We start from the raw sequence: 21,258 nt of genomic DNA on the forward strand, positions 1-21,258 counted from the left end.
ATAACTGGTCCCAGAAAAAGCCAATTCTTTCTGATGTAACTAGCAAAAAAGAAGCAGATATGTCTTCCACACAAAAATACTATGAGAAAAACAAGTGAAGGGGCAATGAAACTTTCCATCAAATGAAGAGCACTCAGAAAAATGGTGCTGGAAATGGTGTTGAAAACTGTGACTCAACATCCCTCCATGAGTTCAGAAAAAAATAATTTCATAGAAGTGCCAAGGAAGATTAGCAATATGGAAATACAGGAACTCAGGGAAGAGACGTCAGAAAGGGATGGCCAGAAATAGGAAGAGGGGAAATGGGAACTGGCACAACTCAGGGAACAAACCAGGGAAAGAAAGCATTGCACAAACCTATACAAAATTAGAAGGAACAGAAGGAAGAAGCAAGGCGGAAAGCATTTCTCCATTGGTTGTAGCATGTGTGGGTACCCAGTATTTTTCTAGATGCTGAAAAACAGAAATTTTTAAAAAGGGGGAAAGAAGCAGAAGCCTTATGAAGCTTACATTCTAGTGGGGTGGGGGAGATTGAAAATAACAAGATAAACAGTAGAACATGTAATATATTCAGTGGTGATGAATGCTCTAGAGAAAATAAAACAGGGAAGTGGGATAGGGTGAGTGTGTGTGATGCGGTCTGTGCACCATTTTAAACAGGGAATCAGGGAAGGGTATAGCCCCAAAGGCTATGAGGAAGTGTGATGTGCAGATATCTGGCGAAGGTGGCTGCAAGCAGAGGACATGCTGAGCATGCAGGTTCTGACACAGGACTGTCCTATTTGCGGACTGACAAGGAGGCAGTGTGGCCGCAGCAGAGATGGGGGAGAGTGCTGGAGGTTCTAGGGACTCATCTTCCAGAAGCAGATGCTGACATGGAATTAGGAGTGCAAAGGTTTATTAGGGTGTAATGCCTATGAAAGGACTGGGCAGGGACCATTATGTAAACTGCAAACTCTCTGGGGAACTCCAGAGCAAGGATCGTCCATTAGAAGAGGCCTGCCTTGGGCAGAAATGGCTATACCCTTGTACCATCTCTTCGCTCACACAGTTAGTTGGAAGCCACCCCTCAAAGAACATGGTCTTGGCTAGATAGCCAAGGCCACTCTGAAGGAGCCAACCACACTGGAGGCTGTCAGCTAACCACACTCCTTGCCACAGGACAGTGAATTCTTCCTTGAGGGTAGATCTAAAAGGGGCATCCCCAGGCTTGCCACACCTTGTGAGAACTTTGTCTTTCACTCTGCATGGGCTGGGAAGCCAGTAGTAGGTTCTGAGTGAAGATTATTTATTCTGAAATAATCTGATTTTCATTTAAATAGGATCACTCTAGCTGCTATGTTGAGCAGAATTTAGGAAAGCACTGGTGGATGCAGGAAGACCAATTAGCAAGCTAGAGCAATACACCAGGTGGTTCAAGTAGCTTGAACCAGAATGATAACTGAGGAGGTGGTTGGAAGTAGTCAGCATCTCAGACGTTTTTTGAAATAGAGCTGACGGAGGTTACCAGTCGTACTTAATGGTAAACGAATGAAGGCAATCCTCTTAGAGTCAGGAATAAGACAAGGACACCATTTAACATTGCATTCAAGCTTATACAATGAAATTAGGCAAAATAAGTAAATTAAAAGTATAAGGCTGCAGATGAGAAAATTTCTGCAGACAGTCTGCTTGCCAGGCTGTGTGCTCCCTGCAGGACTCTGTCCACCTCTGCCTCATTTACACAAAGTCATAGACAGATGGCAGCTTGTGCGCCATTATTATAAATCCCTTTTCCCCTTGAAAATCATCATCAGCAACCCTGGGCACATTGGAATCCCATTTCTGCCTTTAGTTCAGTGGCATGAGGAGCCCAAATTGGAGAGGAACCACCCTCAGATTTTGGTTTATGGAACCATTATTGTACCCTTGATAGAATCATTCTTCTCACCAGTAGTAAGATCTCTGGACTGACAGAGCCAAATTCACGGGGAGGGGGAGCAAAATCATTAGGTTTAATAGTGAGAAGGCCCACTGCATTCCCAAGGAAAAGAGCCCTGAATATTAGTCACTGGTTCAGAATGTAAACTTCCAAATCTTGAGAGGTGTTTTCTTCTAGGCGGTGCTGTGACTAATTCTTCTGTAGACTTGGCTCCGATACCCAGGGGCCTCCACTACAATGTTCCTGTCAGAGCTTGCAAAGCCTTCTGCATCACTCTGATCTAGCACTGACACATTGATCACGGTTGGATCTGCTGGGTCCTTCAGCCCTGTGTCTGGCAAGGTTCAGTCAGAGAAACAGAGCTACCAGGAAAGGGGTTTATTAGAGGATTTGACCTTCTGCCATTGTGGGAGCTCCTTATGTAGTCTAGTGAGTCTTTTAGCTTTACATCTGGAGCCGGGGTCCAAAGGCAGCAGGGTAGGCAGTTCGGAAGGAAAGATGGACAGGAAGTGGAGAAAGCAAGGTCAAACTGGAAGTCGCAGGATGAGTGGAACTCATGAGCTTGGACTGGTACCTGCATTGGCCACTCTCCTTTCCAAGGCTTCAACGCCCCAAAATTGCAGCAGAAGCCAGAGCCTTTCATCACTGGGCTACGTATGCACGTGGCTCAGGACTCAGGGAAGCTGAGGGGAGATTTGAATGATCGGAAGAAGCTGTGGGCCTGACAGGTCACCCAACTCCAAGAAGCTGAGCCAGCAAACACCACCTTGCCTGAGCTGCAGCAGCAGCTGATACCCAAACCCTCACTCCTAGCATAAAGAAGAGCGTGGTTTCTTGTCAGGGTGCTGCTGGCAGCTTCAGCCTTGTGCAGGCAATGGGAATGAATTAATGCATTCACATGCCTCCTTATCCCCCCAGGCCATTCTTTTTTTACAGACTATAGTATAGATATGCGTTTCTTAATACTGCAGTCTGGAGAATTTACTCCTGATTCTGCATAGTAATATTTTTATATTACGGTGTTTTATGTATGTTTTTGTCTTTCTGTATTATTCATAAGGATTCTAATGGTAATTTGGAATGGGACAGCATATCACTGTATTAATTAGGGTGCGAGCAAGGTGCTCTATCAAAGAGATGCCAGAATGCGGTGAACATAAGCAAGATGTGTACTAAAGGGTTAACAATCCTTTACCTTTACTAGGAAATCGACCTTGGCTTAACTTTCTGGCTCTTCCCCTCGTAGCCTGATAAAGGTGGATTATCAGTTGTATTATCAGGCAACATTGCTTATATAGAACAACCCCTTATTAGTATGCTGCATCTTGACCAGGAGAATAACTAGCGGGAAACCAGAGCATTGGGCTTTCCTGGATTTGGTGCCTCTTTTAAATGGGCATGTCCCTTGTATAGACCTAGAAGGTATGCCCAAGAGATGTTGGTTCCAATTTAAACATGGGGCTTCTAGGCCAGGAGTCCTTCACATCTACCCCTGTGGATCTCCTTCTCTTGCACTAACTTACCACTTTGGTGGGGTCAATGGAAACTAGCCTCTGGTAGGCTATGTTGTGAGGGCATCTCCCACTGGGGAAGCATGTCTGGCATTGCTCTGCTGGTCCTCAGGGTTTCCTTTAAATTATGTGTGTATGCAACTTAGATAAAAATAAAAATAAAAAAAGTTTTTAAGAGTAAACTGGGTCAATTATGGCCAGTTTAAATCTTTGAGTCTGAGTATCTATTTAAGACAGATACTCAGATACTTCTGACATGGTCATTACAGAAGAGAGATATTTATTTCTCTTTCCCGGTATAGGCTGAAGGGAAGGGGTGGCGGGCTGGAAGGGTAGCTCTGCCACCCTCGGCATGAGACTAACATCTGTGGGTCCAAGTGGCAGCTTCCATTCTCATCCTCTTCCAGCCAGGGGAAGGAGGAAGGACCCAGGGGGCATATACCCCTTCCTGTTGAGGGGCAGGACCCAGAAATGGCACACTCCACTTCCGCTCACAAACTCATTGGTCACACCCACCTGCAAGGGAAGCTGAGAACTCACTCTAGTTGGCAGCCATATGCTCAGCTAAAACTCAAAGAGTCCTGATATCGAAGGGCAGGAGAGTGGATAGTAAATGTCAGTTGGCTGTCTTTGCCTTAGTCGCTATTTTAAATCCACCCTGACTTTCTAAGAGAGATTCAACCATATTCCACTTGAAACTAAATAAAACCTGAGTTTGAATAAATACGCAGGCATTTTCATGTTTTACTTTCGGCACTTTTAACCCATTTATTGTAGTATCATATCCATTTATTTCTACTCCCTTCCCTTTCTTACTAACATCCACATTTCTTAGAGCTGGTATATACTTTGTTTTTCTGCCTGGTTTTGTTTTGTTCTTTTTCATAAAATATGATCAATCAAGAGAAAGTTTCTCAAATACGTTTTTGAGGTACACATTAGGTAGCAGTAATAGAACCATAGCAGTACAGCTATAGAACTGAAAGGATCTTTGGAGAGCCCAGTGAATTTAATCTCCTAACAGTATAGATTGCCAGAGAGTCAGTGAGTCAGCCAACAAATATTTATTAAATATCTAGTATGTGCCAGATACCTTTCTATGCACCTTAGGATAAGAGGAGTCCAGGACAGACAGAACTTTCCCCGCCAAAGAACTTACCTTCTACTCTAGAATACTGTGTGAATTCTCCAAAATCATACTCACAATCAGCTTTACTGTCTTTAAAGCAAAGATTCGCTGAGGAAACACAAATTAACAAAGAAAAGGAAAGTGAACTAGTCGAGTGTCTTCCACAGCTTCAGGTGGCAGAAGAAGAATACATGGACAAAAACAGACAGTTTGAAAATCTCATTGATACTCTTACAGGTACATATGAAGCACTTAGTAATTGAACTCAAGCCCAGGTAAGGATTTCACTGTTGTCTGCTAACACAAAGTGGATCATTCATCACAAGCCAGTGGTGAAATTCTCCCAACTTCTCCCATCACCTTTAACTCTCTGTTCTCTAGTTTTTGCCTCTTCTATTAATTTCCTCTTCTCTGCACCACAATCTTACTGTTAACTCTCGTCAAATTCCTCCTTTTCTCTTTTAAAACTGTTTAAAATTAAGAATTAGTAGCAACTGTATTATATGGTTTCTCTCTGTACTTGCTAAAGGTAGAACCAACTCCTTTATCTCCTGCCATGTGGAAAATTTTTTGTTTCTTAACATGAATTTACAGCTTGACTTTAATCATTTTCTAGCTATGACTTTAATCATTTATAAGGTATGTACTCCTTACACTTTTTTCACTAATCTGCCCCTAAGGCAGAGATAGATAAGAGCTTGTCTCAGATCTGGGGGCTTCATAGAGAAGATGAAATGTGTCTGAAAGTATGCATATTTTGCATTTTATTACATGGCACACCATGTGTGTGTTTAATATAGAAGATAATTATTTTCTCCACAAAAATTGGATGTGGTCAGCTAACCCTGAACCCCAAATTTCACAGATCCAGAACCATCCCTAGAGTCTTGTTTTGAATTTGGGGAGTAAAGGATCATTATCCAAGGATTTAGGTTATTAAGAAGGACAACTTCTAGAACTTCTATCTTCTAGATGATGGAAGGAGTGCCATTGGAATCAGGCCAGGACCAAAATTACAGAAAATTTGCACATTTTTTACTGGAATGGGAGTAAAAAATGTGCATTGTGGTGGGACTGACCAGCTGGCAAAGATGAATATGGGGATAGGAATTAAAGCAGTGTGTCAAAACAGGGTAGTCATGTGGGAACCCAATATGGTCAAGTGTGAAATAAACAGATATTCAAAGTGAATAGTGGTAATTTTCAAGGAAGGTGGATTTTTAAGAATATAAGAATATTATAAGAAAAAGTACCTGGGTCTGGTTCCCATTCCTCAGTTGATTTTCCACTTTTGCCACATTTTCATTTAGTCAACTCAGTTAGGTTTTCTTGTTTTTTTACCACTTTTACCAAGACTTGCATCATATATGTACTCCGTTCCCAATTTTCTACTCCCCCACCCTTCCTTCATCCCTTCTTGCACTGGCTGGAGGATATAAGAAACACAATGAGTATAAAAATAGGCAATATATTGCAGTATATTGCAAGAACTGATTCTCTTAATTCAAAGAAAAGGGATAAAATACTGAAGAAAGTAGAGAAAAGAGAGGAAGGCAGGAGAAAAGAAGGAAAGGGGACATAAGAGCAATGTGCTTCAGAGAGTAGGAAAGTATACTTCACCTGCCAGGAGTGAGACTTATAGAGGGTAGAATATAAAGGCTCAGTACACATAAAGAATAATGTTGTGACTTGTGATTAAATATGATGGATAAAACACATGCATCTATCTTTGCTCCCTAATAAAACTTCATAAAATATGTGCAAAAGATTTATTTAAAGACATAAACCCACAAGTACAAAGAGACTGGCAGAGAAGACATCAACAGATAATAACTAACAGCAAATTGTTGGAAGGTGTAATTGGATAGAGGTATTAGCAGAAAAAGAAGTTTAACTAGCAAATGCTCACAGAGAAGCATATCATGAGGACAAGAAGTTCTCTCCTCAGGACCAGGGAAGTCTTGGACATTGGAGGACAGGGATACTGTGAAGCCTGAGATGAGTCATGGGGCTGAAGATTTGCTGGAAGTCTTTATAGCAAGCAGTTAGACCCCCAGGTCAAGTGTCCTCTTCTGTGCCACTGACTGACTATTCCTCCACAATGCCAGCAGAGAAATTGGGCAAGAGTGTTCTAAACTTCAGGATATCAGATATGGCTGAGCGCAGAAAACAGGTGCTGTTCTGAGACCCCCTTCCACTGCTCAGCTTGATGAAGGCTGCCAGCCAGTTGTGTTATAACTCTTCTGTGATCCCTTCCCCACCCTGAAGATGGTTGGATTCTTCCCCAAGGACACTGAACAGTTTCAAAGAGCTCCACAGAATCTAACATTAGAGAGCCCCCCAACAAAATGGGTGATCACTTCCTGATCACTGTACAGTGAAGTCCACCCAGGAACCAAACCTTTTAGTCCCTCACCCTTAAGTAGGATTAGATAGTCAAAGATCACCAGACATCTCAGGAAAAACTCCAGCATGAATGACATAAACTAAAGCAGATAGAAAAACAGAACTTGGTGGAAACATAAACACAAATAACATAAGAATACTTTTAAAGATAAATTCTCAGTATATATTCTCTGTATATTATTATATATAATACATATATATTCTCTGTATATTGCTCAGAATATATGTTCTCTCTAGTATAGAGAATATATCTTAAAGTATATTCTTAGAGAAATAAGATATTGCATTTATGAAAAAGAACAAGATGCTTAAAAGAAAGAACAAAGAACAAAAAAGAGCTCTTAAAAATAAAGCAACTAAAATTTTAGAATTCAATAGGATTATAAGAAAAGTTAAGGAAATCTCTCCAAAAATAGAACAAAAAATAAGGAGATAACAGGATAAAATGGTAAGGAAATTATAAAACTGTTCTGAGGTGTCAAATATCTGACTAACAGGAAGGCCAGAAAAAGAGGCCAGAAAAAAAGTGGGAAGTATAAAGTTATCAATGAAATATTACAAACATATTTCTCAGAACTGGAGAATATGAACTTCCTATTTTAAAGGGCCTGTCAATCCCCAGTACAATATATGAAAGAAAAGACATTAAGCTACATCACTGTTGGATTTCAGGAGAAAAAAAAAAAGAGAAGATCCTAAAAGCTTCTAGAGAGAAAAAGCAGATCTCACACAAGTCTGAGAATGGTCTCAGACTTCTTTACATCAATATCATAATAGAATTTAGAAGACATCGCCTCAAAATTTTGAGAGAAAATAATTTCCAACATTAGATATCCATCCAAACTACCAGTCAAGTATAGATTTAGAATAGAGATATATTTAGATATACAAGATCTCATTTACTCTGTCTCAGGAAGCTACATAAAATTTGCTTCAATAAACTGAGGAAATAAATCAAGAGAAAAAAAAAGGCATGAGATTCAGAAAGCAGGAGGTCCAACATGAGAGAGATGCAGAGGGAAGTCCCAGGAGGTCACCTTTGCGGCAGGACTAAAGAAAAATGTACAGAAGGTAGTGGGAGAGGGTAGAGAAAGGGAACTGATGGATTACGTAACGTGTTTGACCACGCGGGAAGTAATGTTCAGAAAGATTTTACAATTCTGTTATAGATTTTGATATGAATTAATGACATGTACATGGAAAACTAAGCAATTCTTTTAAAAAGTGAGGTAATTTTTACCTCCAGGAAAAACAAGAAACTATATAAGAAAGGAAGTGTAATCATACTACACTGTCTCATCAGTGAATAATATTTACATTGTCATAATGATCCAAACAGTTAAAATTCATTTAAACAAAATCCACAAGTTCACGAGGAGGTTGAGGGAGGGAACATGGAGCTGCGGGTGTGGGCGGGAGGTGTAGGGATGGGGGTAAGTGGGCTGTGTCCTCTACTATGTTAGGAAGCGAGCAGAAGAAGTTAAGAAAGAAAAAAGTTTCTTAAAGAAAAAATTTTAAGAAAAAGATTTTTAAGAAAATGTAAGAGGAAAAAGTTAAAATGAGTTTAAAATGGTTGATTCTGAGGAGTCAAACACAGGGGTGGATGCAGCATTGGGGAGTGCCTGACTTCCAGTGTTTGTTATAAGCCTTATCATAGTGTATGGCTTCTAAAACCAGGCATATATGTCTTGTTTTGATTATTGTCTTTTAATCAAAGAACATTGTAGGTGGTTATTTTTTCCTCTCTCTCTTTTTTATAGCACAAAAGCAGGAGCAGAATTTACTGAATTATGACATTTCTCAATTGTCAAGAGACTTTTTAAGATACCTTAACAAGACGGTAAAGAGTCAATGTATTCATTCTTTTTTCTTTTATTAGAATATTGGTATATACAGACAGTGATACTTACCTAGCACATTAGAGTTTTCAAGAAATTCACATTTTTTAAACTTACTCTGTTAATATCAATGTTTTGAAATTTTTAGTCACAACATACACATATGTATATAGATATATACATATACACACATATATATACGTGTGTGTGTTTGTATGTAGAGAGAGAGCAACTTCAGAAGCAATGAACATGTAACCTGGGACTTCCCCAGTGGTCCAGTGGTTAAGAATCCACCTTCCAATGCCAGGGGCACAGGTTCGATCCCTGGTCAGGGAATAAGATCCCAAGTGCCGTGCCGCGTGGCCAAAATTTCAAAAAACAAAACAAAACAAAAAACTGGAAAATCACTGGGGAGGATTCAGTTTCCTTATTTAAAAGGTAGAGATCAGAGTATGCTTCCTAAGGTTCTTTTCAGATCTGTTATTCTGGTAAATTCCTATGAAGACAAGGATAAGTGGGCCAAAGTTGTGGGTGTGGAGGGGGTGAATGAGATGGGAGCAGGTGAAGAGATGCTTACTACCTTTTCAAATTTTATAATCAATACTTAATGATAAACATATGTATGTGGAGTTGGCTAATTAAAAATAAAATGTATTCTTTGAGAGTCACTGATCTCAAAAGTAACTTTCAGTGCATTATGGAAATAGAAACATATGAAGGGGAAAATTACAAGTAAGTATACTATATATATAATTCTATATTCTTTATAAGATGCTGCTAGGGATGATTATACAATGTACAAAGATTATGTGATTTATAGCAGTATAATAATAGAAAACTGCTTAGAGAATTCAGTAGAGAAAACTGTAGAGAACTCTGAAAAATCCATAAAGTAATATTCTTCTTCTTTTGAGAAATATTAAGTCCTCACTGAAAGAGCCTCAATAAATTCCACTCCCTGCTTCCCCACTTTTGCCAGGTAATTGTTCATATGTCAAAGTATATTCTATTTTGTGAAATTGTCTCAACAACTTAACTTTGGCTCTTAACTTGGGATCCATAGACTCGTTTCCCAGAGTCCATTCGCTTTGGAGTTTATATAAAGTTTTTCAAGGGAAGGTGTCCATAACCTCTGATGATGGTCAAGGAGTTACAGTTGACCCTTTAACAACATAGGTTTGAATTCTGTGGGTCCATTTATATGCAGATTTTTTTCAGTGAATGAGTACTACAGTACTACGCGGTCTGTGGTTGGTTCAATCAGCGGATGTGAAACTGGGGATACAGAGGACCAACTGTAAAGTTACACGCAGATTTTTGAGTGGAGGGGGTTTGTGCCCCTCACCCCTGCATTGTTCAAGGGTCAGTTGTAATTAGAACCTCTCTCTGAATGTGGTCCAGGCGAACTAATACACTGGGGCCCTGCTAGTTGAACTCTATGCAATAACTGTGGGTTTTATGTTTGAGCAGAATAAAGTGAAGCAAGAATTAAAACAATTAAGAGATCACGAAAGCCATAAAATCAAAGCTCATTTTGAAGTTCTAAAGCACTTAGAAAATGAAATCTATGTACATGACCTAAAAACAGATGATTTGCTTCTGGCAAATAAAAGATTAAAAGAGGTAAGTTCAAGTGCACTTCACTTTGCACAATGGTCTTGGTTGATTGTCTACACCTGCACTAGTTACAAGAGAAGAGAGAATAACTCTTAAAACTTTTTAAGTGAAACTTAAAGTACACACAGAAAAGTGCCCAAATCATAAGTGCACAGCTTAATGAATACACTGGGTAACCAACACTTAGATCAAGAAACAAAGCATCAACAGAATCCAGATATCTTCCATTGTGCCTTCCTGTCACTAACCTCCTAACAAGGGTAATGCTATACTGACTTCTAATACCATAGGCGAGTTTTGCCTGTTTTTGAACATTATATGTATGAAATGATACAATATGCACTCTGTTGCCCAACATTATGTTTTTGAGGTTCATTCTTATTACTGAGTGAAGGTATGATTCATTCATTCCTTAGTTCTGTATTGTATTGTATTGTATGTATGTATTGTATTCCATTGTATAACTAATACTACAGTTTATTTATACAGCCTACTGTTGATGGGGGTTTAGAGAGTTTCTAATTTGGACTATTACAAAGAGTGTTGCTATGAACATTCTACTACCTGTTTTTTAGTGAATAAAATTACATATTTCTTTTGGGTAAACATCTCAAGTGTAATTCTCGAGCCATAGGGAGGCATATGGTCCACTTTAGTGCTCAGTGCCAGTCTCCCAAAGACGTTGCGCTCACTGCCACTGCCAGGAGTAGTGTATGAGAGCACAGTTGTTCCTCATTCTCTATGAAACTCGGCCTTTGTCAATTTAATCATTCTGGAGGGTGTATAGAGGTGTCCCTTGGTGGTTTTAATTTGCATTTTCCTGATGATTAATGAAGCATCTATTCATAGGTTGTTGGCCACTTGGATGCCCTCTTTGTGAAGTAGCTGTCCAGATCTTGTGCCTATTTAAAAAGTTAGGTTGTCTGTTTCATATTGATTGCAGCTTTTTTTAAAGCAAAGGAATTTGTTCATCCAACCCCTAAAGTTAAGGTCTCAATCTCAAATGATTAAATTTTACTTATTTATACTTGAGTTACTTATTTGAATCCGTCACTCACTGGTAACCCTGTGTGACTTTGGGCAGATCACTTAACTTGTGAGCTTCATTTTTCTCCCCTTAAAATGGGAATAACTCCTAAATTCATAGTGTGAAGGTGACTTCTTTGTAAACTGAAAGTGCAAAAGGAATGCAATTTAAAAAATATTTTTTTCTGGTAAACCTTATTGACCTCAAAGATCAGGATCTGTATCAATGTATTTCAAGAGTTTTGCACAATGCCACACATGTAAAAGGAATTCAGTCCCATTTGATGCTCACAATAACCTGGATAATGTATGTGGATATTACATTATGTCCCTTTTATAGATTAGGAAACTGAGTCTCTTTGGGGTTTTTTTTGAATTTTTAATAACTGGAAAAATGAAAACAGTCCTACAGTGGTAAGACTCTAAGTAAGGGGATAATCTCTTTACCTCTTTGAGCAATATTTTTTTCCATTGGTTAAATGGCAACAATTTTCCCACTAATATCATGTGTTTTTTGGTAGAATTAAAATGGCATAAGAGGTACTAATGTACTTTGAAAAGGTAGATGTGCTCTGCAGAGCCCAGGTACCATCAGCAAGAACCTGCACACATCTGACACATCTTCATTCTAGCCCTTGAAACAACCTTGTAAGAAATTTCATCCACCTGTGAAATATTCCACCAGGCTGTCTTCTATTAAGATGATGTAGATTATTTATTAATCTAACTGGAATTTTCATTGCTGTTTTGGCAATGGGTGAGCAAATGGATGACTGACTATGTTAAAGACTGATTCTAAAAGTTCTGTTTTTGGATTCAAGGTCCACCTACTAGTCCCTGGATGACCCTATTCGTTTATCTTATTCACTTACCACTCTGTTTTAATGATCGCATCCCTTCATTCAACAAACATTTTAAGCATCAGTGAGTCCCAAACTCTAGGGAAGGCACAGTGAATACAAATATGAGTAAGACACGGTCCCAAGCCCTTAGAAAGCTCGCAGTCTAACTGGGGAGATGGGTATACAAATGGAATTACAATTTGATTGTTAAGTGTGACAGTCTACACAGGGTGCATATACAGAGTCACCCAGAGCAAGAGCACCTAATCACACCACGGGAGGAGCTCCAGGGAAAAGTCTGACAGGGTGTCATTAGCATAGAGGTAGGCTTTACACCTGGGAGATGGTGAAATTCCTCAGGGATAGTGAATGAGAACAGTGAGGTGTGAACAGAGTTCTGGAGAAAGACAGCTTTTAAAGAGTCAACAGAAGAGGAGACCAAAAAGGGGGACTAAGAGAGGAAAGTTGGAGAGTTACGAGAGGCCTGCTGAGCTAGGCAAGTCTACGAATAGTGATCCATATTCAAAGAGAGCGAGAATGATGACTTGGACTTGGCGTAAGGTGACTTGCACTTTGGTTTACTACAAAACCTTCCAGCAAGCCATGCAAAGACTGCCACAAGATCAAGGCTGCATGAGAGACCCTCTGAAACATGCTTATAAACACAGTCCTCTGGAACAGTTCCATGTCTACTTCTCCAACGGTACCAGACACTATTTCTAAGATTTTTATCAGTAGTTTCTAGTATTTGACTAATTCTCGCTTGAAACTGGGCCAGTGCCAACATTATATCCCAAAACCCATACTTTCAGAGTTCCCAGAGACTTTAGAGGTCCTGAGCATTGGGTGGTCAGAACAGAAAGCCATGACTTTAACACTCAAACCACTGCTACCACTGCCACCCAATGCAATGAAACATCCAACTAGAGTGAGCAATTCCATAGGCTCTCCTGACTTGATCTCTGTGAGGTCTTATGAACGCCTCCAGTGAGGCATCAGTGCTGCCTTGTAACATGTACTGAACACACATTTTGCAAAAAAAAAAATCATTTTTTTTTCCTGTGAAGACAGTGTGTTTAGGCAGAATACCTTTTAATTCGTTTTTGTGGCAAATTCAGAATACCATGTTTACTTGGCTGTTGAAATGCTTACCAGGAAGTAATGTCCTTTACCTCCCTCACCAGAATGTAAGCTTAACAAGGGCTATGTTCACCACTGTTACCCTTGTACCTAGAATGGTAGGTCGCACAGAGGAGGAATCAATAAATGTTTGCTAAGTGACTGCATGGATAATTAACTAAACGACTTAAAGCAAACACATGCCTTTAATTTCCAGTATATTGCATACATAAAGAACAGCACAGAGCAACACAGAAAGGGAGCAGAAGACCTCATGTGCACCTCAAGTGACCTGTCGTCTCAGCTGACAGCTCTTCAGAGTAAGTAATGTGTCATGAATGACCTTTACATATAAAAAATAAAGTTTTGTTTAAATCAGTTTTACTGGTTTGCATATAATAAAATGCACCCATCTTAAGTTCAATGTGTTTTGACAAATGTACATACCACTAGAACGACTAGTACCACAAGAGAGATATAGAACATTTTCATCATTGAAAAACGTCCCTTGTGTCCCTTTGTGGTTGATTTCCCACCCTACCTCCAGTCCCTAGAAACCATTGAGGTGCCTTCTGTCCCTAAGGATTAGATATAAATGGAATGATAGAGCATGCACTCTTTTGTACCTGGCTCCTTTCACTCAGCAAAGTGTTTTTTAAGATCCATCCATGTTGTTGCATATATCATCATTGGCTCTTTTTTACAGCTGTATAGTAGTGTTCCATTAAATGGATATACCATATTTTGTTTATCCATTCTCTAGATGAAGGACATTTGGATTGTTTCCAGTTTGGGGTTGCTATTTGTTTATAAGTGTTTTTGAGAATATTTGTTTTCATTTCTCTTGGGTATATACAAAGTAGGGGAATCGCTGGGTTACACCGTTAGTGTAACAGGTTTAACTTTATAAGAAATGGCCAGTTTGCCAAAGTAGTTGTACAAATTTATCATCCCACTATCAATGGGATACTCCACATCCTCACCAACAATTAAAATTGTCAAAACACTTAAAATTGTTAACATTTTAGCCATTTACTAGGCATGTAATGATATTTCCTCTTTTTTTTTTTTTTTTTTTTTGTGGTACGCGGGCCTCTCACTGCTGTGGCCTCGCCCATTGCGGAGCACAGGCTCCGGACGCGCAGGCTCAGCGGCCATGGCTCACGGGCCCAGCCACTCCGCGGCATGTGGGATCCTCCTGGACCGGGGCACGAACCCATATCCCCTGCATCGGCAGGCAGACCCTCAACCACTGCGCCACCAGGGAAGCCCCATGATATTTCCTCTTGACTAAGTTTTCCTGTTGACTAAGGTTGTTAAGTATCTTTTCATATGCTTTTTGGCCACTTATATATCATTTTTTGTGAAGTGTCGTGAACAAATTATCTATTACAGCATGACGTTACAAATTACTTTGCTCACAAATTGTCAATTTGGTTAGAACTTAGTGGAGGCAACTCCTGTCTGTTCTACATGACATCGGTTGGGGCCACCTGATGGCTGGGGGGTAATTCAGCAGCTGGGGACTGGAATCATCTGAAGACCCACTCACTCACAATTCTGGTGTCGATGCTGGCTCTCAGATGAATTCAGGGGAGACTGTTAACCAGAACACCTCCATGTGGCCACTCCATGCATGTAGCTGCTTGGCCTGCTGTGTTCCAAAAGTTAGCATCCCAAGAAAACAAAGTGGAAGTTCATGGCATTGTTGTGACTTGACCTTGGTAGTCAGAGTACCACTTCCACAATGTCCTAATGGTTGAGGCAGTCACCAGGCAAAAGGGGAGGGGACAGAGACATCACTACTAATGGGAAGAGTGTCAGCATCATGTTGGGGGAAGAGCATTTGAGATGAAATATATCGTGGAGCCATCTCTGGAAAATACAATCTGCCACATGTCTGTCCAAATCTTTTGCGTATTGCTTTGTGTTCTTTGTGTTTCTTATTGAGTTAAAATCGTTATATAGTCTGGAAATGAGTCCTTTTTCAGTCTGAGGCTTGACTTTTCATTTTCTTAATGGTGTCTTAGAAAAGAAGTTAAAAATTTTCTTTTGAACAAAGACTGCTTTATCTAGTTTGTCTTTTAGGGTTAGTATTTTCTGTGTCCTGTCTAATACATTTTTTTTCAACTTTTTATTAAGAAAAATTTAAAACTTACTGAAAAGTAGCGCATAGAATAATGAATCACATGTGCTCATGTCTAATACATTTTTGCCTAAGCCAAGTTCTCAAAGATTTTTTCCTACGTTATCTCTGAGTTTTTAGTTTAGCTTTTATGTCTAGATCCCTGATTCATTTCAAGTTAACTTTTTCATATGATACGAGGTAAGGGTTAAAATGTCATGGTTTTCTCTTATGCATATTCAATTTTGCCAGCACAATTTTTGAAGACGCTCCTTTTAGCACTGTATTACTCAAACGATGTTTTTAAAAAATCAGTTTTATGAGTCTGTTCCTTTATTCTAAATATGTAACTTTACACCAGTGTCACACTGTCCTGGTTACTATAGCTTCATATTCAGTCTGGAAATCATGTAATGCAAGTTCTCCACATTTGTGCTTCTCTGTTAGAATTATTTTGGCTATTTTAGATCTTTTGATTTCCATATAAGTTTTAGAATCAGCTTATTAATCTATACGCACCACACACACATACCCCTGCTGGGATCTTAATTGGGTTTGTGTTGAATCTGTAAATCAATTTGGGGAGAATTGACATCTTAACAAAATGAAGATTTCCAATCCAAGAACACAGTATATATCTCCATTTATTTAGAACTTCTTTAATTTTTCTCAGCAAGATTTTACAGCTCTTCATATTGTTTTAGAGGTCCTCAAGACAGTCCCCATTCTTGGTGATTATCTGGAAGGATTCACAGGACTCAGAAGTTGTTATACTTTATAGTTATTGTCTATTACAGTGAAGGGTACTGAGTAAAATCAGCAAAGGGCAAAAGGGCTTGGAGGAAACCAGGTGCAAGCTTGCAGGCATCCTCTCCCAGTGGAGTTGCAAAGATGCACTTAATTCCCCCAGCAATGACGTGTGACACATGCAAAGTGGTGCTAGGCAGGGGAGCTCACAGGGGCTTGGATGTCCAGGGTATTTATTGGAGGGGGTCAGTCACATAGACATGCAGTGCCTGTGTGAATGACCTCAGTGACTCAAGCAGCTACCGAGATGCTCAGGTGGTATTTCTCCTTTACGACGTTAGTATGGGAAATTGCATTGATTGATTTTGGAATGTCAAACCAATCTTCCACTCCAGGGATAAAACCCACTTGTTCAAAACCTAGTATTGTTTTCATATATTGCTGGATTTGATTTGCTAATCTTTGAGCAGATTTCTCTATCTGTGTGGGACTGCCTTGCTCTGCTCACACCCCCAGCAGAGAGCCCAGTGGTCATAGCGCTCACATTTCTCCCCCTTCTTTCAGGTGTCACAATTCTGTACTGCGCACTCTCCAGTATCTGAAAACTGGATATTGAAACAAATATACTTGTTTTATACATTTAGTCCCATTTTCTCCTTGTTTAAAGTGGGAGGGCAAGTGTTGTTCTGACATTTTGGAAGTAGGAATTTTTATTTTTTTAATTAATTAATTAATTAATTTTTTTTTTGCGGTACGCGGGCCTCTCACTGTTGTGGCCTCTCCTGTTGCGGAGCAACAAGCTCCGGACGCGCAGGCTCAGCGGCCATGGCTCACGGGCCCAGCCGCTCCGCGGCATGTGGGTTCTTCCCGAACCCGGGCACGAACCCGTGTCCCCTGCATCGGCAGGCGGACTCTCAACCACTGCGCCACCAGGGAAGCCCTGGAAGTAGGAATTTTTGGATAAAAATAATTTTTGAAAAACGAATAGTGTTACTTGAATAAAAATGTTCAAATTATTTCACTAACTTTTGCATTTTAAAAATCTTTAATTTAGCACAATATTCGGATTTGTGGACTGAATTTTGGACTACACTTAAGGTGAGCTTTTTTGTGTTGCCTCCGTAAGTATCATACTTCTAAGATATTCACCTACCTAATAAGTGTGTGTGTAAGGAAAGAGGTCAGGATTTGTGGGGAGTGACAGAGCTGGTGTGATCATCATATCCTAAAATGTATCCTTTGTGCTGTTAGAAAACAAATTTCAACTGAGTAAAATTTAAAGATCTTATTGGCTTTATTCAACACTTCATGAATCAGGCATCATTCAAGCTAGCAGACAGGAAGGAGTCCTGAGGAGCTGTACAAATGAAAGATTTTATAGTCAGAAGGGATCAGGAACAAGGAAGTTATTCCAGGCAAAAAAGGCAGGTTGGCTGGCTGTTGCAAGGTCACTTTCATCTCAGGGATGGCAGGGGTCTACTAGGCAAATTACCTGACTAGTACTGATCAGGTAGATTCCTGATTGACTGGTTTAATATTCCATTTCTGAGAGAACTGAAACTGTAATTAAGTCTCGCAGTTTGGTGACATGGGGTTTAGAGTAAGTGACTCCATTTTGGGCCTGTTGTCTTATTTTTAAGAGTACCAAATATCACTATGAAATCTTAATCCTTTGGGAAGCTGTCTTCCCACTCTACCACTTCAGTTAAAGTGGGAATGGGGGAATTACAATTTTTTTTTCAAGCACAAACTGAACACAGATCATTTTAGGACAAAGTTGTCAATTCTGAGCTCCATCTCTCCTCCATGTTTTACCAGCCATTCACCGTCTCCAACCCTCCCCCCTTTAGAGGGAGGTAGGCTGTAGTTCAAATCCTGGTTCTGCTACTTTCTAAGTATTTAAAGTTTACATGTGATCCTTGTTTAACCCTTAAAACAGTGGCTAAGGGAAGTGTTAGTAGTGCCTTTTTTAGATGAAGCTACAGAGGCTCAGAGAGTTTAAGTGACTTGCCGAAGACCAAACAGTTGATGAACTTATGGGGATTTAAAGCTCAGATCCAGCCTGATTCCAAAGTTCTTAAGCTTTAAGCCATGCTGAATCTCCTCTGCAATTCTGTGCTGCTCTTAAGATGGGCTGGCTTTTTTATACCACCACCACTACCCTACCCAGTTAAAATTTGGAGTTCAGTGAGTACTCTGTTAAATCTTCTCATTTGCTAATCCACTTTTCTGAGATCCTTTACAGAACCTTGTGAATTTGCTGTCTACAGACACTTATTTTACATGACTAGTACCAATTTTGCCTATGTATTTTTGTCTTGTGCATGACTCACTTATACAAAATATGTTTTTATTTATTTTGTTGCAATTTATATTCACATACCCCCAAATGCTGCTTTTTAAAGGAATTGGTAGAGAGTGGTAATGAGACCTTGCAAGAAATAAAAAATCTGATAGGGAAGCTGCATGAAAGAGATGAAAAAATTGAGCAAATCAGTATTTGGCTTCAAGAGGAAATTGAAGAGATGCGTTTTCTTATGGAACAGGAATCGCAGACAGACCTTCTCAGTAAGTAACACCTCAAGAGCTTTGGGTAACAAAGACCTTTCTGCTATTCTACTGTAGCTGGTGACATCTAAAATAGCAAAAAAAAAAGAGAATGCCTATCAAAAATTTAGTTATCCCCAGTAATCCATTCTCAATAATGTCACATATGTTCAATGAATGTTGATTCTCATTTGTGGGGTTGAATATGGTAATGCAGCAGTGTTGGGCAAGTCTCCCTTCCATCTGAGTGAATCTCCTAAATAACTGAATCTCAACTTCTTTCTGATTTTTTAAAACATTTTCCTCCCAAAATCTTTTTAAACTCTTTTACATACTTCCTTGTCTTCTTAAACAGAAGATATTGAACATCATTTTCCCTTTTCTTCCTGAGCTGAGTTTAGCATTAAAAACAGCAGCAGCATTAAAGACAGCAATAGTTGCTGTTTTCTAGTGATGCCTTCTGGGGCTTCTGAGATGATAACACATCCTATGCAACACGATTGACTCATGAGCAAGCAACCCGGGCTCTCCAGAGGAATATCATCCTCAATCCCTACTCTAGTGTCATGTTAGACACAAGGGCTACAGAACTCCTTCCAGATCAGGGCTGCAGCTAGAAGTGAAGGTGAATCCTCGCACAGTACAGCCCAGAGGTCCCAGGGCTGGAATCCCTTGGGAAGGTGGGATGGTGGAGGTAGAAGGGGCTGGTGAGAAGGAAGGAGAATAGAGCGTAGGGGAGAGATGAAGTGGTGAAATGAAAATAATGTCATCTGGCAAGTGTACAGATCTGTTAGAGGTTATTAAGGTTTAAAAGCATCATCATTAGATAAGCAATATTAAAGGTGGGTTGTAGAAAATTTACAAATAAGATGAAATAAAAGTAAAATGAGAGAAAGTGGTACAACTAAAAACATCTCAATATTTGGTAAAAACCAATATTCTGAGGGTATTGCTTGACAAAAGAAATAATGTTTTAGCAGCCAATAAGGAACTTTGTGGGTGAACCTTCTTATCAACCTCAAAGCTGTCTTGGTGGTCCTGCTCCAGGTTGGTGATACCTATTATGTCTTAGTGCACAAGGGTCCCTGGTGAATCTTGCTTAACTCTGCATTTTCTTTGCTAGGTCAGGCCATCCCTAGCAACTGTAGAGCAAGCAGAATTTTAAGAGCCAAATCATCTCTAGGTGTCAATTGCACTGTTTTCACACGAGCAAATCTTCCATTTTTGTCTGAAACTTGATGGAATCTTTGCATTGGAGCAAAAAAATAGACTATATTGAAAAGCTAAATCCATGGAATAACTAATACCATATTCCCTTTTTCATTTATTTTGAGTACTGTCTTATTGATAACCTATGGAAAGTGGAGGATTGCAGCATGGAAAAAATTGCAGGCCACCCAAACGAGAACAAGCTGAGGCATAAAGCTTGGTAGAACAAGGGAGTCAGAGTCACCATCGCTTGTTTTTGCCAGAGATTCAGAGGCAGGTGCGGGAGTGAGAGAGGTTTAGTGTGGGGAAAAAAAGGAAGGTTTCAGGTGTGTTCCGATTGGAGGTTGTTTGCATGGGGAGGCTGGTAACAGGCTGACTAGAAGGAGGACAGCCTATGTGATTGATTAGTAAGCATACTTGGCTTTTCTCTGGTTGGTGCCAAGTTAGAAGAAGGGTCATAAAAGAGGGAAGTTGGTGGTCATTGATCAAGTTATGACTGTTCTGGGCTCATTACATATATGGTCATTGCATGGGTCTATTGTCATGTATGGTGTGGCCATTGTTGGTTTGTATATTCAGTCTCAGCATGGATCTTAATTTTTACTTCCATTTTCAACTTAAAGTATCATGTTCAGAATAGAGTAATAGTTGCTTTGAGTGAAAACCAACCCAAATAAAATATAAATAATAGGCCAGTTCAGCATGTGCCATTCATTTTTATTTCATCCAAATGGTACAATCATTTAATTAAAATTTAAGTTCATTTGATAGGCAGTCCGTATATACGACTCTTAATTAAACCGTTCTTATTCTAGACAACTGGAACAAGTTCCAGTTAATATTTATTATGAAGTATTGCAAGTATGGAAAGTATTGGCTTGGCCAAAAATTTTGTTTGGGGTTTTCTGTAAAGCTGCCCCCTCCTGTTTTTATAGGGCTCAGAGCTAAGAATGGTTGTTATATTTTCAAATAGTTGGGAAAAAATCAAAAGGATAATATTTCCTGGTGCCAGAAAATTATATGAAATTCAAATTCCTATATTTGTAGATAAAGTTTTATTGAACCCCAGCCATGCTTATACAGTCACACATTACATATGGCTGCTTTTGTGCTACAGTGGCAGACACTGACAGGGACCATGTGGCTCGCCACACCTAAATTATCTATTACGGAAAAGGTTTGCCAAACCCTGAGCTAGAGTATTGCATCTTCTCCTTTGAT

At 39.6% G+C, this 21,258-nt stretch overlaps 1 protein-coding gene across 1 annotated transcript in view; it reads left to right on the plus strand.

Annotated features, from left to right (window-relative positions):
- Positions 1-21,258, plus strand: part of CCDC175 (coiled-coil domain containing 175) — a 76,107-nt gene that overhangs the window by 51,069 nt on the left and 3,780 nt on the right. The window contains exons 14-19 of the mRNA XM_060141931.1: positions 4,660-4,798; positions 8,728-8,807; positions 10,276-10,428; positions 13,627-13,729; positions 17,336-17,379; positions 18,687-18,849. Coding sequence (XP_059997914.1) covers positions 4,660-4,798; positions 8,728-8,807; positions 10,276-10,428; positions 13,627-13,729; positions 17,336-17,379; positions 18,687-18,849 — 682 coding nt within the window. The remainder of the gene's footprint in view (positions 1-4,659; positions 4,799-8,727; positions 8,808-10,275; positions 10,429-13,626; positions 13,730-17,335; positions 17,380-18,686; positions 18,850-21,258) is intronic.

This window comes from Lagenorhynchus albirostris, chromosome 1, assembly GCF_949774975.1.
Source record: "Lagenorhynchus albirostris chromosome 1, mLagAlb1.1, whole genome shotgun sequence".
Classification (NCBI taxonomy): domain Eukaryota; kingdom Metazoa; phylum Chordata; class Mammalia; order Artiodactyla; family Delphinidae; genus Lagenorhynchus; species Lagenorhynchus albirostris.